At 37.2% G+C, this 15,015-nt stretch overlaps 3 protein-coding genes across 4 annotated transcripts; all 3 read left to right on the forward strand.

Annotated features, from left to right (window-relative positions):
- Positions 1 to 755: 755 nt before the first annotated feature.
- LOC140793978 (glycerophosphodiester phosphodiesterase GDPDL4-like) lies at positions 756 to 9,658 on the forward strand. Of its 2 annotated transcripts, XR_012110042.1 has the most exons (10): positions 756 to 1,047; positions 2,410 to 2,703; positions 2,785 to 2,900; positions 3,009 to 3,507; positions 4,835 to 4,873; positions 4,989 to 5,273; positions 5,532 to 5,671; positions 7,337 to 7,820; positions 8,807 to 9,234; positions 9,340 to 9,658. XR_012110042.1 is itself a non-coding variant. In XM_073145780.1 (9 exons), the coding sequence occupies exons 1-9, from the start codon at positions 942 to 944 to the stop codon at positions 9,085 to 9,087; spliced, it is 2,244 nt and encodes a 747-aa protein (XP_073001881.1). In that variant the 5' UTR covers positions 756 to 941; the 3' UTR covers positions 9,088 to 9,286. The 2 variants fall into 2 exon arrangements, 1 of the variants encoding a protein (XP_073001881.1); XM_073145780.1 differs by lacking the exon at positions 9,340 to 9,658 and having other exon boundaries at positions 8,807 to 9,286.
- Positions 9,659 to 9,946: 288 nt separating this feature from the next.
- On the forward strand, positions 9,947 to 10,834 carry LOC140794524 (cytochrome b561 and DOMON domain-containing protein At5g47530-like). Its single transcript, XM_073146622.1, has one exon. It carries the CDS (start codon positions 9,959 to 9,961, stop codon positions 10,517 to 10,519), a length of 561 nt encoding a protein of 186 aa, XP_073002723.1. The 5' UTR covers positions 9,947 to 9,958; the 3' UTR covers positions 10,520 to 10,834.
- A 981-nt stretch (positions 10,835 to 11,815) lies between these two features.
- LOC140793762 (exopolygalacturonase-like) lies at positions 11,816 to 13,485 on the forward strand. Its single transcript, XM_073145446.1, has 4 exons — positions 11,816 to 11,962; positions 12,115 to 12,423; positions 12,539 to 13,054; positions 13,255 to 13,485. The coding sequence occupies exons 1-4, from the start codon at positions 11,816 to 11,818 to the stop codon at positions 13,483 to 13,485; spliced, it is 1,203 nt and encodes a 400-aa protein (XP_073001547.1).
- Positions 13,486 to 15,015: the final 1,530 nt, after the last annotated feature.

Below are 15,015 nucleotides of genomic sequence, written 5' to 3' on the forward strand. Positions count from 1 at the left end.
TGAATACTTTTTTTTCTTCTAAAATTGTAAGTCTGTAAGTCAAACCCTCAAACTCTACTGTCAGATAAGATTACTATACTTTCTTTTTAAGATTGCGGGCCTATAAATCCATTGATCCATATTTCAAATCATTTCTTGTATATCCTTAATTTTTCTCCAAAGTAAATATAATTTTCTAATCGAAAAAAATTAAGACTTACTAAGTCTGAAATAATTCATAAGACAGTTATAAACATGTAATAATTTACTTTCAAAATTTTAAATTAAGTTTACGTGGGTTTATAAGCCTGCAAAACGTAGTAAGAAAAATAGAAAACAGTAACTTTACCTTGTAGTAGTAGGATGTGACATAGAAAAAGTAAAAAAAAATACTCTTTTAAAAAAAAATTAAGTTTATGTCATATAAATTATACTAAAATGTTATTATTAATTTTGTAAAATAGAAATGCAAGTAATTTCAAGAGTAAACTATAAGTTTAGAAGAATTTTAATTTAGATTTATTTATATATTTTTTTCTCTTCCCTAACGTTGTGAACTGGAAGGAAAAAATAGTGTTTGATTACTTAAGAAAAACAAATGTCAGTTCAGGAAAAAAAAAAGTAATTAGACTTTTGTCTTCTCGTTGAAAGTACCAAGAATAGTCCATTGAAGAAAGATCCAGCTGGAAGCCTGGAAGCCAGGCCCACCACCTTCTCTGTCTCTCACTTTGCTCCTAATAGTCTTAGTCTCTCTCTCTCTCTCTCTCTCTCTCTCTACTGGTGCAGCGGTGCTCTACCTAGAAGCTCAGTTCTGAATCCAATGCCAAGACCCAACTCAGAGATCCCCGTTTATGCAGAGAAAACCCATTAAAAAAAATCTCATCTTTTAGTCTTCTGCAAGATCTGAATCGGAGCCGGAAGTGGGATCTTTGTTTTCTTTCACTCTGTTGGTGGAGACGACAATGGGGGAAAGGATATGCTCTGCCTTGCCTCTGTTGTTGCTTGCTCTGATTCATCTGGGTCTGGTAGCAGCGCAAGCTCCCAAGTCTCCTTGGCAAACCTTGAGTGGTACACAATACTTACTCATCTCCCTTTCTCTGTGATTCTTTCTGATTTCTTGATTTTTACCTGTGGTGTTTCCTCTTATGGGCTTCGTTTTGCTCTACGGTGGGTGGTGGGTCTCTTTCTGGAGGTCCTCTCCTTTCTACTATGGGTGGTGTGAGGCTGTCAGAGGGAGGGAGGGGGGTTGTGAAAAAGTCTCCTATATTATAACTCTGTGTATATCATATTGGTTTTCAGGAAATGAGATTATTTGACTGATGATCTGAAGTGGGTATTTGATGTTGGTGTTGGTTAGGTTGGTTAGGTTATGAGAAGAGAGATCTCAAGTGTTTGTTTGTTGGTTTTGAGGAAACAACACTTGGATCTGCAGTTAGCTGCCATGCCTAACTTGGTTGTTGGCAACTGTCTGCTCTTCGATTACTGCACAATATGTGCTCCTGATTAACTCGATCAATGCTGCTTTCCAGAATATTAGATTGATTTAGAGGAAGTTTTTAATCAGCTTTCCCTGTATTAATTGTAGGCCATCCTGTGGGTGGCGTGTTTGAAGATTTGTGATGACTGATGAGTCTTTATTTTGTTAAGATGTTCACTGAGTACCAATTTACTTGCAGATCAGTTGGAACGATATCCAACAAATTTAAGTTTTTCCCAATGTACTATTCTTCCTGGCGTTCTGCCTGCCGTATGATAATTTGTTTGTAATTTTTCTTGGATTCACCTTGCAAGAAGGTGCTACCATTACTGGTTCTAAACTTCTCCAGGTAGATATTATGTATACTTGCATGAACAAGACAAGAAAACAGGCAAATGAAATGAGTTGTGATAAATGATCACTTAAAAATGATGATCGAAATTCATCCTATCGTTGATCTATTAAAGCACATTAGAATGAAGCTTGAGTAAAAAAAATATTCCCATTAGTATAGCTACAACATAAAACTTTAGGAGGAGGACACTTTGAAGGGTTTGGCAGAAATCTTTTCACCAACATGCCATAGTATTCGAACAGAAACGAAATCTTGAGCAAGCAGGAGGTTTAAGTGTTTTAATTTTTAAAACAAGTATGCTTTCCATGCTGCCATGTACAACTCTACAGGGAAAACTGCTCTGGGCATATAAAAGAAAATAAATTCTAGAAATTTTTTCCGTAGCCATTCATCCTTATAGGTTTCTAACCAGGTAATATTATTGAACCATTATATGTGGACTTATGCGATTTAACTGTGTCCACCTGATCCACCTGAAAGATTTAAGTTTGCTGTCCTATTTTGTTGCCAAAATTGATATCTTACAGTCTCCTTACTGCTTCAGCTAACTAGTTCTCCTTTCTTGTTCTAAGGACTAATTATCATCCTTCTAATGCAGGAAATCCCCCTTCAGTAATAGCTAAGGGAGGTTTTTCTGGAATGTTCCCTGATTCCAGTCTACTTTCCTATAAAGCTTCATATCTTACTGGCGCAGCTGATACAGTTTCATGGTGTGATGTCCGCTTAACAAAAGATGGTGTTGGCATCTGTCTACCAGAGATAGATTTAGCTAACTGCACAAATATTCAAACTATCTATCCTGACGGAAAGAATAACTACATTGTCAATGGAGTGTCTACACAAGGGTGGTTTTCTGTGGACTACAGCTTCAATGACTTGGTGCCAGTCTCATGTAAGTTGGAATTGCTGCTTCTGTTGCTATTCTTTTAAAAACAATTCTCTTACATTCAGAAACTTTTCACAATCTAAACAGTGGTGCAAGGAATTCTTTCTCGAACTGATAAGTTTGATAGAAACCTCTATCCAATTCTTACTGTTGATGATGTGGACTCTAAAGCAAAACCTTCAGCATATTGGGTGAATGTACAGGTAGGATATATATTTCCATAATATTCAGGCTCTCTTGTAGTTTTAATAGTTCTACTTCTAGTTCATGCCTCATATAAACTAATTGTTGAAGTACTGCTTATTTTGTAGCATGATGTATTCTACAAGCAGCATAATTTGAGCATGAGAAACTATCTTCTTTCTCTGTCAAGAGATGTCAGTCTGAATTATATTTCTTCGCCAGAAGTAGCCTTTCTGAGCAGTTTAGCAGGAAAATTGAAAAGTAAGACAAAGCTCATTTTTCGCTTTATGGAGGAAGATGATATTGAACCTTCGACAAATGTGACATATGGTTCACTGCTGAAGAACCTTACATTTATCAAGACATTTGCCTCTGGAGTTCTTGTGCCCAAGCATTATGTATGGCCTGTAACATCTGATCGCTATCTACAACCGCACAGTTCTTTTGTCTTGGATGCACATAAGGAAGCACTAGAAGTTTTTGCATCAGGATTTGCAAATGATGCATTCTTCAGCTATAACTATAGTTATGATCCAATAGCTGAGTATCTTTCTTTCGTTGACAACGGGGAATTTTCAGTAGATGGTGTACTTACAGAGTTCCCAATCACTGCGTCAGAGGCCATAGGTGATGTTTTTGTGTCATTTCATTAATTATATTCTTGCAGATAAGTAGTATCACTGAATTCATGAAGGACTCCAATGCGGCTTGACATTGGGTAACTTGGTTTTTCTAATTCAACTATAGTTTTGCAGTTGTCAATAAATGCATACGGGCGTTTATGTTAAAGTTGGGTTAATAGAAGAAAATAGGTTCACAACCTATATGTTTAGTCTTTTAAGTTGATTTGGAACCTGTTATGTGTACCTAATCCAAGTTATGTTGGGATTGCCGTTTCAATTATATAATGATTGCCAGTAGTGATTATGATTTGACTCCTTCGGTTTACTCTTGGCATAACATTCCTCCTGTTAAATCACCAATTGTTATAAAAGCTCAATCTATTAGAGAATAGTTGTTTTAAAAATATTTGAAGATCCCATCATTTTTGGGCTTAAGGCATTTTGAGAGGCCTAGGAAATACTTAAATGAGTGAATATTTTATATAAGTTTAACGAGATTCGAACTCTGAACACCCTTCTCTGATACTATACTAACTATTAACTACTTTAGAAACTTAAGCTGCTAGAAAATGGTGGTTTTAATCTTTTATATTCTAACAACTCCAATACCGATTATGGTCATCTCAGCCCTGTGAAGGAACCTTTTATTTGTATGCTATCACTCCTTCATAGTTCATACTGGCGCAGTATATGCTTAGCATTGAATTTCTGAAATGATCTTAATTTGATTATGACTTGACTTCTGTATGCTGGTAGTCCTAAGTCGCATGAACATAATTCTTGCTCTATCATTTCTATAGTGCTGCTCATCTATTAAATGTTCTCATCTTGGCAACACTAACTTTAATAGGTTGTTTCAAGGTTTTCCAATATTCCATTTGTTGTTAAAAGATGTTGCTTCCTAGTAGACATCATCGATCCATAAGGTACTGCTGGTCCCTAAAGAAGAGAACAGTCAACAACGCAAGATAATGAGCCATTCTGCTCAGGCATCACCATCTAGTAACTTACCTCGCACACACTAGTCATTTAATTTCCTATATTTTAGGTAATAATGTTTGTAAATCAGAAAATGTAGTTCGAATATTGTTGAAATATTTTCCTTTTACTTATAGTCAAATTTGAAGGCACAGAAGAGTTATAACTTCATTATCTGGCCTGAAGTAGTTTTTTCCCCAATCTTCTCATTTACTCTCTAAGAAAAATCTGTTCAGGTTATTGTGGTTAGGTAGTCTATCTATTAAATTGTAGCTGTTAATTTAATCTCTGTTAGTTCTGAGTAATTCAAATTTATGAAACTAATGGAGTTATATATTCTGATGCTGTTCCAGGTTGCTTTTCACACACAAACATGAATAAATCTGAACATGGTAGGTAGGCTATACCTTTTCTCCTTCCCTTCTTTGGTTTGGAAGATTTTCTTAGGCATGCGTCTATATGATGTCAATGTGCAGTGAATCCCAATTTCTGCTCTACATGTTTCAGGTAAGCCTATAGTTATTTCCAACAACGGCGCTAGTGGGGTCTACCCGGATTGTACTGATTTGGCTTATCAGCAAGCTGTTAAAGATGGTGCTGATTTTATAGACTGTCCTGTTCAAGTAACACAAGATGGGATCCTTATATGCATGAGCTCTATAAACCTCATGGATGTTACTACAGTTGTAAAATCAGCCTTCAGTTCCCGTATTTCATCAATTCCAGAAATCCAGAGTAATCCTGGAATTTTCACATTTAATTTGACCTGGGATGAGATCCAAAAGTTGAGACGTAAGTGAACAGTTTCTTCTCTGCACATAATCTTTGTTTAAAACTTCATAAGAAAAGAATGACTAGGATATTACCTTCCATAAGTATTACTTCAAAATTAATGCTCTCATATTTTGTTGTATCATTTGTTTTATATTTTAGTCACTTGCATATTCTTTGTTTTTTTTCCACATGGTCTGCTTTCATTTTTTTGTACTTTTTATTGAACCTCGTTACAAAGCTTTTTTCTAATTTTATCTTTGCTTTTTCCTATTGTAGCCGCTATCTCAAATCCAGAAGCTAAATACCTATTGTACCGAAACCCTCGATACAAAAATGCAGGAAACTTCATGAAACTATCTGATTTTTTGGGTTTTGCAAAAGACAATGCTCTTTCTGGAGTCGTGATTAAAATCGAGGTGAGAGCAGCTATTTGTTCAATTTACAGAACTTGATCTACTATTGCCATATGATACGAGTTCTTGTAAACCTCAAATACTGTTTACGAAAAGAGATTCGTCCGTACTACTAATTGGTTGACAGCTGTAGTAGCACAAAAGAAAACTTTAGAAGATTGGTAAACTAGGTTTCCAAAGTAAAGAAGATTGTGTAACAAGGTTCGTGAGTTTTACTGTTGAAAATTCTAGAGGTGTCAAATATTGAGATGTTTACTATTAGGACCGTTAAACAAGCTTAATAAACTGAGCGAGCTTGGACTTACTGTGGCTTGCTCTTGTTTGGTTAGCATTAGCTCATTACGATAAAATATATGTTTAGATATTATATCATATCAAATCAAATCACATCATATCATACCATATTGTATCATATAACATATTTGTCTCTTAAAGCACTTGGTGCAATTGGTAAAAGGGCTCATTTACATTCTTTCAGTCTGATTCAAATGAACAGATCAATTTGAGCTCAATTTCAACTCCAATAATTTCAAGACAGCTCGAGCATAGCTTGCTCAATTGAGCTCAAGCTTGTAGACACTCTAAATGTAATCTTGGTATCCAATTACCAAATGTGGTGGAGCATTGTTGCATTGCATGAAGTTGGTTTCTTACTCGAGAAAGTGTGTACATATATATTCAAGACCTATTTGTTTCGATCTTCTCAAGCTAATTGGGATTAGGCCTCCTTATGAGGGTTCTAGTTTGACCAAGAAATGTAGTTCATCTATGTTTTAGTTTCCTAGATGAAGTAGGAGAGGGCAATAGCTCTTCTAATAAAATTAGGAGATAAAAGAAATTCTAAATTTAATTAAGAAAATAACATAGGCTCTGAATGCCTATGTAAACATGCAGAGGGATGGCTTTTCAGATGGCAAACAAATGATCATGTGGCCTATTGTATGAGTTTTTCGTATTGACATATATAAGGGGTGATAACCTTGGATAAAGATTGAGGCTGATAACGTTGGATAAGGATTGTTTTATCAGAGATGATTTAGAGTCATTGTACACTGCATTTTGCAGTGGATCTGTTGCTGCTTCGTGATACCCAAGTATGAAACACTCAAAATTCTTATAATACCCTTACTTTACCTTCCTTTGGAACCATGGAATATGGGCTCCCACTCTTCCAAAAACATGGAACTTTTGCAAACCAACGTTACTCTCATACTAACACATGTTTTTCACTCTTTCACATTAACACATTTCAGACAAATTATGCATTTTTTTTCCTTTTCTGAAGTACTCTACTTGAATTTTAGTTGAAGTTGTTATCTTCTTCCTTCCCTGATCTCATCAATATGGGCCAGCCACAGAGTGTTATCAGTAGTGTAGAAGGTTAAGAGGCTGCCAAACCAGCACCGGTTAAGATTCATCCTGCTTAAACACAAAGCATGCTTTGATGTATCTCTCAATCTGAAGTTAGTAGAGAGTTTGTTGGTTCTTACATCTAAATTCATCAACAATAAACAGACTTGCTGTTTAGCTTTTGTTGGCAAGTCTTATACTGTGTTATCATTCTTTCTTCTTAAAAGTCCCAGAATCTTCCATTTTTTATGATTTCCTTTTCATAAAGTAACCTATAATCTTCTGCATTTTGACCATGTTTTTTCATTATTGCTGCAGAATGCTGCATTTCTGGCAGAGAATTTAGGATATAGTGTAACTGATGATGTCATCACCACTCTGAAAGATTCAGGTTATAACAATCAAACTGGACAGGAGGTCATGGTTCAATCTGCCAATAGCTCCGTCCTAATCAAATTCAAGCAGCAAACCAAATATACCCTCCTTTACATGATTGATGAGTCAATAGGTGATGCTGTTACTTCCTCAGTAGAAGATATTAAGAAGTTTGCCCATTCGGTGGCTATCGGCAAGAAATCCATATTTCCTGTTAGTCAGCAGTTCATCATCGGCCAAACTGAGCTCGTCCAGAAGTTGCAATCTGCTGGCCTTGCTGTGTATGTTTATTTATTACAAAACGAATTTGTTTCTCAGGCGTGGGACTTCCTATCAGATCCAGCGGTAGAGATAAATGGATTTGTCCAAGGAGCTGGTGTGGATGGTCTCATCACAGATTTCCCGAGGACAGCTGTTGCATATAAAGGTAATGCCTATAACTTGCATTGATGTTTACTCTTTTCTACTTGTCTATGATAGTAGAGGCCTTGCTTGTTTTTGAGATTAAGAAAAATCTAGAATAGCTATTCTACATTTTTACTCCTAAAATTCATTCCTTTAGATTAGAGCAGGTTATTCTAATGTTTACTTGTAATTTAGGATAGTGGTGCAATAATTACTTTTATGTGACATAAAGTTGAGATAAAGTATACATGAGAAGTGAAAATTGACTCAAAATGGTCATGATTTGACGGAAATTTAAATTTAACTTTCTCATTTATTGTAGGTACATGATGCTTACTTGTAAATATGTAATGAGATAGGTGGGTGGTAGGAGAGGGGAGAGGATTTCAGATCGAAAGGTAAAAGTATAATTGGGGTTCATGTGTGTAATAATTAGAATAATATTTCTAATCTAAAAGTAAGGATAATTGATATTTCTTTTTTAATCTAGAATATTGTTCCCTAATTAAGAATAGGAGAAAAGGCCATTTTGAAGCAAATTGGGGCTTATAGAGCAAGAAAAAAAATATCAGTCCAGGAGCTGACAAACATCATTCATGGAGCTATAAATCTAGGTATAACTCATTCACAGTGTTCCCTGCCTGAAAAGTAATTTATGCCCTTGTTGGACTAAGAACAGATGTGATTAAATGACTATCCTTCCATATTTGAGTTGATGCTTGGCATGCTTTCAATCCCTCTCATAATGTAGAACTCAAACAATTTGGCATTGGGTCCAATGTTAATTTGAACTTGAGAAGCCCTTGGGAGAAAAGAGGAAAATAGAGTGAATGAATCTCTATTGCTGTTCATAGTATTTACATTTATACTTTATTTGAAGTGATAATACACTAAACCCTAGCTAAATTATGGTCTACTAGCTGCTACACCTTGACTATCCATGCTTGAGGTGATGGTGAAAAAATGGAGGCATTTCTTACTGAAGTAAACCAACACTGTTTTTTGCAGGAAATTCTTGTTTGAAGTTGGGTGATAAAGCGCCAGTTTACATGAATCCTGTCCAGCCTGGTGGTCTTCTGCAGCTTATGGACCCAATGGCAGAGCCCCCTGCCTTAGCTCCGCTGCCGGTCTTGCAGGTGTCTGATGTGGTGGAGGCACCATTGCCTGTGGCTTCCAGTAAACCATCAACTGCAACTCCACCTACTCCGCAGCCTTCTGGAGGGCCTCGACGGATGGTTATCTCATTATTTTCGTCCGTGGCTATACTATTTTGTTTCCTCATCATCTAGATGAATGCACACTGGACATAATTCTTTAGTTCTGTGGCTCGGGTTTCTGCTGTGGAAAAGATCTGGGGTTACTGATGCAGTTAATTGGCTCATGGTTGCATTGTGTACCTTTCTGCCTTTTCCGTTGTATTTTGGGATGAACTTTTGGTAATTCATTTCTATGTCCATTCTTCACTGAGTAAATCTTTACTTTTGTTCACTTCTATGTTCCATTCTTCATTGAGTTAATCTATACTTTTATATCGCTTCTAGGATAATCTCTTCAGACTGACTTCGGTGAGTAATTCACAAATGTCCAGAAGAAAGGACTCCTTTGATCTCAATTACTTTTGGAGATCAACTTGATGTTTTAGTAGGTACTAAAATAATGTCTAGTGGAGCAAAGAGCTGGTAGTAATAATCTGTCAGATTTCTGCGAATCTTTTCATCCTTTAGTTTATACTCTTATCTGTTTTCCCAACTGTTGTGACAATATTTGGATGAACAATTTTGTATGTAATCAGATACTTGTCTGCTCAATTGTTCAACAACTACAAGAAATGTGATTATGCATCAGATTTTTTTTCCTCTCTATATTCATCAAACTCTACTATTTTGAGGCCCTTAGCATTAAGAATCTTCTATCTAGTCAGGTCCTCATCTACTATTGGTCATAGTTGGCTTAGCCTGGTGCTCCGTTTCCAACTTCTGTAAACCTCATGACACACCAAATTCAACTGGGTTGTTCATCAAACTGGGAGTAAAAAAAGTTGCATCATCCAGAGAAGAAGAAAAAGACCTTTCCTTCTGAACAACTCCAACTACCTTATCAAATCCTTCTCTTTAAAGGCCAATTACCTCCTACTCTTTCTCTCACACCATCAAAGCCCAAATGGCAAGTCTCTTCAAACCCTTGCTGCTCTGCATCCTGATAATATTCTCCTCCCATTCTTCCACTGCCCAAACTTGTTCAAGCTACACCTTCTCTAACAGCAAAATCTTCAACTCATGCACCAACCTCCCTCATCTGGGAGCCTCCCTCTACTACAACCACACTGCTTCCACCAACACCATCAGCATTGCCTTCAAGGCCCCGCAGAAGTCGACTGGGTGGATCGCCTGGGGCCTGAACCCTAACGGCACGGCAATGGTTGGCTCGCAGGCTATCGTTGCGTTCATGCACTCTAACGGTAGCATGGTGGCATATCCGACGCAGCTGGATAGCTACACGCCGTCGATGGCCCCAGCAACGCTGAGCTTCCCGGTGTCCGACGTGTCAGGAGAGTACGTGAAGGGCGACATGATCATCTATGCCACCATTGGGCTGGTAGGCGGTAGTAGCAAGTTTAACCAAGTTTGGCAGGAAGGCAGCAGTGTGGTGAATGACGTTCCTAGTGCTCACTCTACTACTGGTGATAACATCAAGTCTTTAGGGACTGTTAGTTTCCAGTGAACGCAGTTTTGCATCTTGTCAGTTCCAGATCTACTTCTAGACTACTGTCATAAATAAATCTGTGTGTGTTTTAATTTATTTGTATACACTTTCTACCTACAATTATGGATATGGAGATGGACGATTAGTAGGCAGAACATAGTATCAGTCTTTTGAGGCGAGGCATGATTTGCTTGCTAAGAAATTATCTGGATTATTATATGGTTGTTTTCCTTATCAAAGTTAAGATCAAAATCCATGTTATAATGTTAGACTATGATTCATTGCATTGTGAAATATTTGAGACTGAAATGGAGCACGTTGCAAGTTCTGTCCTGTTTTTTTGTTCCCTCTATTTGCACATGTTAATTTTTAAATTTGCATCAAAGTATCTGTTGAAGTTTATCATCATACTATAGAGGGAATCTTATAAAATATAGTTAATGCACAAGACTCCCACTAATTTGAAGAAAGTATATATATGGCATACTCTACGAGGGGGAGCTCAATCTCTCTCGGAGCTGACTTTGTGTGAGTTGATTTGAGTGGCCGTTGGATGCTTACCAACACATAAAATATAGATACAAAAAATGTATCAAATATGATGGATGCGACTAGAACAGTTCAAAATATGCATCCGACGGCTAATTGGATCAACCCGCACAGGGTCAGCCTAGACAGAATCCCAATCAAAGATGGGGGAACTAATTCGGTGAAATTATTTGGATTTCATAGTCACAAGCTTTAGACAAGCAACCAACTTGGGTGTCTTTCCTTGTTAATATTCATCTTCTTCCAGTAAGCAAATGGTGGTCGTAATATATACCATGGTCTCATTTTTTATTTTATTTTATTTATAAAATTGAGCCAATTAGATTTGCCACAGCAGCTGCCCCTTTGCCAACGCTTATTTTGTGATGAACTTATATATCTTTTGTTTCATTTTTTTGGAAGACCCCAACTTAGTGAGATTTACTCCCGTATAAAATGAAAAGAGAAATAAAAGAGGATTGATAAGGATTCATTGACAGTTTGCAGTCTCTAATTTTAGAAGTGGCTTCTAATATTATTTATATAGCAAACTTACTTTCACTATCAAATCTTATGATAGAATTTACCAAATAGCAAGAAAATTCTGGTGCATGTCAAGAGGCAGTGCAAGGATAGCAAATTAAATAAAGTTGATTAGAACCAGTACATGCCAAGAATGCAACCCACACAATCTCAAAAGAACACTAGATATTGAAAACTTTTCTCTATTACTAACTATAAGAGAATTTCTATTGTTTCTTCCTCTGAAGAAGAACTTGTGTTTGCATGGATTGGATATTTGGAGGAAGGAGTGTGCAAATGCTTATGCTGCTGTTGCTGCTCATTTGGGGTGTCAATGCTACTTATGCTGCTCACATTCTAAACGTAAGGAAGTTTGGCGCAGTTTCCGGTGGAAAAACCGACAGCTCTCAGGTACGAAAACTAGGTTCGATTTCAATCACATCCTAGTGCACGAAGATACACAAGACAAGATGTTTTTTTTTTTTTTTTGACTCAAAGCTCGGTATATATATAGATAAATATATACTTAGAAAGTGTTTGGCTTCGTTTTTGAATCATTTTAGGCTTTCCTTAGAGCCTGGGAGAAGGCATGCAACCTAGGAGGAGGCTTCAAAATCCTTGTGCCAAATGGTGTGTTCTTGGTTAAGCCACTGGTTTTCCAGGGTCCATGCAAGGGCTTCATGGCGATGCAGATCAAAGGAATCCTGAGAGCTCCTAAATATCTGAGCTATTTCCATGATGATGATTGGATCAAGATTGAACATATTGATGGGCTATTCATCGGTGGTGGTGGAGTATTTGATGGCCAAGGAGCAGTGGCCTGGCCTCATAATAAATGCCCCAAGAGGAAAGACTGCAAGCTTCTCCCTGCTGTAAGTTTCTTGTAAGCGCTTAATCTTTTAGATTAGGATTTTGGGAAAATGTGAGTTTTTTCTTCAAAGTTGTTCGTCGATCTCTACGTGACTAAGAAAATAATATTCCTTTCAGTCCTTTAAACTTGCTCATGTTACCAATGCAACCATCCAAGGCATCACATCACTGGACAGCAAGTCCTTCCACATGATCATCTTCGAAAGCCGCAACATTCGAGTTGACGACGTCAAGATAAAGGCACCTGAGACGAGTCCCAACACCGACGGCATCCACATCGAAGGCTCATCGAACGTCAACGTCACGCGGTCGGTCATCGGCACCGGCGACGACTGCATCTCGGTCGGCCCCGGTAACAAGAAAGTGTCTATACTCGACGTTTTCTGCGGCCCGGGCCATGGGATCAGTGTCGGGAGCCTCGGGAAATACCCCGGTGAGGACGACGTCTTCGGCTTGAGGGTGAGAAATTGCACCCTCGCCGGGACGATGAACGGCGTTCGGGTTAAGACATGGCAGGCGTCTCCGAGGAGCTCGGCGTCGGACTTTGTTTTCGAAGATATAGTGATGAGGGATGTCTACAACCCTATCATCATAGATCAAAAATACTGCCCATACAGCTCTTGTGATGAGAAGGTAAGAACTACAATCATTTAAGCTCATAGAGAACGGTGAACCACAGCATCGAGGTTCGAGATATTCTAAAAGGCAAAGATTAGAATGTAACATAAAAGTTTCCATGATATCAGAGCAAGCTTTCAGGAGACATACTATACTGAGCTAGAAAGAATATGATCTAATTAAACTACATTTTGTCTTCGATCTCTCTGTCACAGTTTCCTTCCATGGTTAAGCTCAGTAACATCAAGTTCAGGAATATAAGGGGGACCTCAACTTCCAAGGTTGCAGTGAAGCTCCTGTGCAGCAAGGCTGTGCCATGCGAGGATGTGGAACTGAGAGACATCAACCTGAAGTACATCAAGAAAGGTGTGCCTGCACTGGCTTCGTGCTCAAATGTCGTTCATGGTTCTTCTAAAGGCCTTGTGATTCCTCCTCCTTGCATCTGAAGGACTTGTGCTCCTTTTATTTGGATTCATTCATTTGGATCTTTCTTTATTCTTTTTCTTTTTTATTTTTTTTCTTTGGTGCAGTGACACCTTGAGATTGAGATTGTGAAATAAGGAGACCTACTCAAACACCTTTAGTTTTGTCTTTATTATCGTTCAGATCCCAGTCGGATCTATCTATTGCATAATTAACTAGAAGATAAAACTTTCACTCCGACCACTAAGTAAAGTGTCTTGATTACATATATATTTATTCATAAAATTAAATTAAGCAAACTACAAATTCTAACACTCAAAACATCGTATGTCACCACATATACCAATAAGATGCGATATAACTATAATCACTCCGAATACGATAGGTACCCTTCTCCATGACTAAAGATATCATCAGATCAATTCCAACTCTAAATAATTATTATGGAGAAAATTATTTGGTGATTTAGTGATTTAATGACTTGGTTCAACGACTCGACTCGGTTGATGGTTCGACAGTGCGATTGACTTAGAGAATCAGCTTAATAGTGCAACGGCTTGGAGTAGGTCTTGACAACATTTAATTCGGAGCAATTGTTCGGCAATGCACATGATTTGAAGCCTAGACTAGTCAGCTTACTATAATGGCTAAAGTTTGGTGAAACCTAAGTGCCTTTGTATTTGAATAACGTTGGCCTTTTATCCAGCTCATATCTAGCCTTTTAAGTTCATGAATGATAAAAAATAAATTTCTATAATCATTCCACGTTGATTCCGCCGTTCAGTCTCTATCTACATAAAAAACATTGACATGTAACATGTTCATTAAGAAAATTATCATCACCACTTTTGGAGGCATTAAAAGAAAAAAATGTAGAGGTCAATGATAAAAACCCAATAATAAAGGTCAAAATGTAAAATAATCTTAAAGATTGGATTCAAACTTTAACACATAATTAGAATCTTAATTAACCTAAAAGAAAATTGCGCAAAGACTCCTATCTACTCTTTAGTCTCACTTTAATAAATTTCTTTATAAAACCTAAACCAACAAAAAAAGGATCACAATTATTAAATTATGGACCTAAAAACCTGGTAGGGTCTAGAGAGGTCCAAACTTAGGAAGCCGGAAGCGGTCTCAGATAAAACCCATGCCATCTTTAGTTTGGTAGGTAGGAACGCATCCTCTGCACATCAGATGGTAGTAATTTGCTACATTCTCATACTTGGCAGCACATGATAGGCTTCTATGTTACTCAAAGATTGCCAAGCAATAGAATATAGCAAATTCCTGTGACTGGGTTGCAGGGAATGTGATTCCATGTATAGCTGGCACCAGCTGTTCCCCAAAAAAGATATCCAAATCATACTACCAAACATCTACTTTGTGAGGCCTAAATGGCTCGGCTAAGCTCGGTTGATAATTTTTATTTAATTATTTAATTATTTATTTTATTATAAATAATTATTAAGTTTTTTATTATATAAAACTTAGTAATTTGATAGTAAATATATTTTTATAAATAATTTTAAAGATATTTCATGCATCATTGG

The sequence above is a fragment of the Typha latifolia genome, chromosome 8 (genome assembly GCF_019914945.1).
Source record: "Typha latifolia isolate L0001 chromosome 8, TyphaL0001v2, whole genome shotgun sequence".
In the NCBI taxonomy this organism is placed as follows: Eukaryota; Viridiplantae; Streptophyta; class Magnoliopsida; order Poales; family Typhaceae; genus Typha; species Typha latifolia.

What these genes read in the sequence shown, in the direction of transcription:
- LOC140793978 (XM_073145780.1), top strand. Translation starts at nt 942, where the DNA reads ATGGGGGAAAGGATATGCTCTGCCTTGCCTCTGTTGTTGCTTGCTCTG. An exon ending in CACTGCGTCAGAGGCCATAG is followed by an intron (nt 3,508 to 4,834) that starts GTGATGTTTTTG and finishes ATGCTGTTCCAG; the next exon opens with GTTGCTTTTCACACACAAAC. An exon ending in CATGAATAAATCTGAACATG is followed by an intron (nt 4,874 to 4,988) that starts GTAGGTAGGCTA and finishes TACATGTTTCAG; the next exon opens with GTAAGCCTATAGTTATTTCC.
- LOC140794524 (XM_073146622.1), top strand. Translation starts at nt 9,959, where the DNA reads ATGGCAAGTCTCTTCAAACCCTTGCTGCTCTGCATCCTGATAATATTC.
- LOC140793762 (XM_073145446.1), top strand. Translation starts at nt 11,816, where the DNA reads ATGGATTGGATATTTGGAGGAAGGAGTGTGCAAATGCTTATGCTGCTG. An exon ending in GAAAAACCGACAGCTCTCAG is followed by an intron (nt 11,963 to 12,114) that starts GTACGAAAACTA and finishes GAATCATTTTAG; the next exon opens with GCTTTCCTTAGAGCCTGGGA. An exon ending in ACAGCTCTTGTGATGAGAAG is followed by an intron (nt 13,055 to 13,254) that starts GTAAGAACTACA and finishes TCTCTGTCACAG; the next exon opens with TTTCCTTCCATGGTTAAGCT.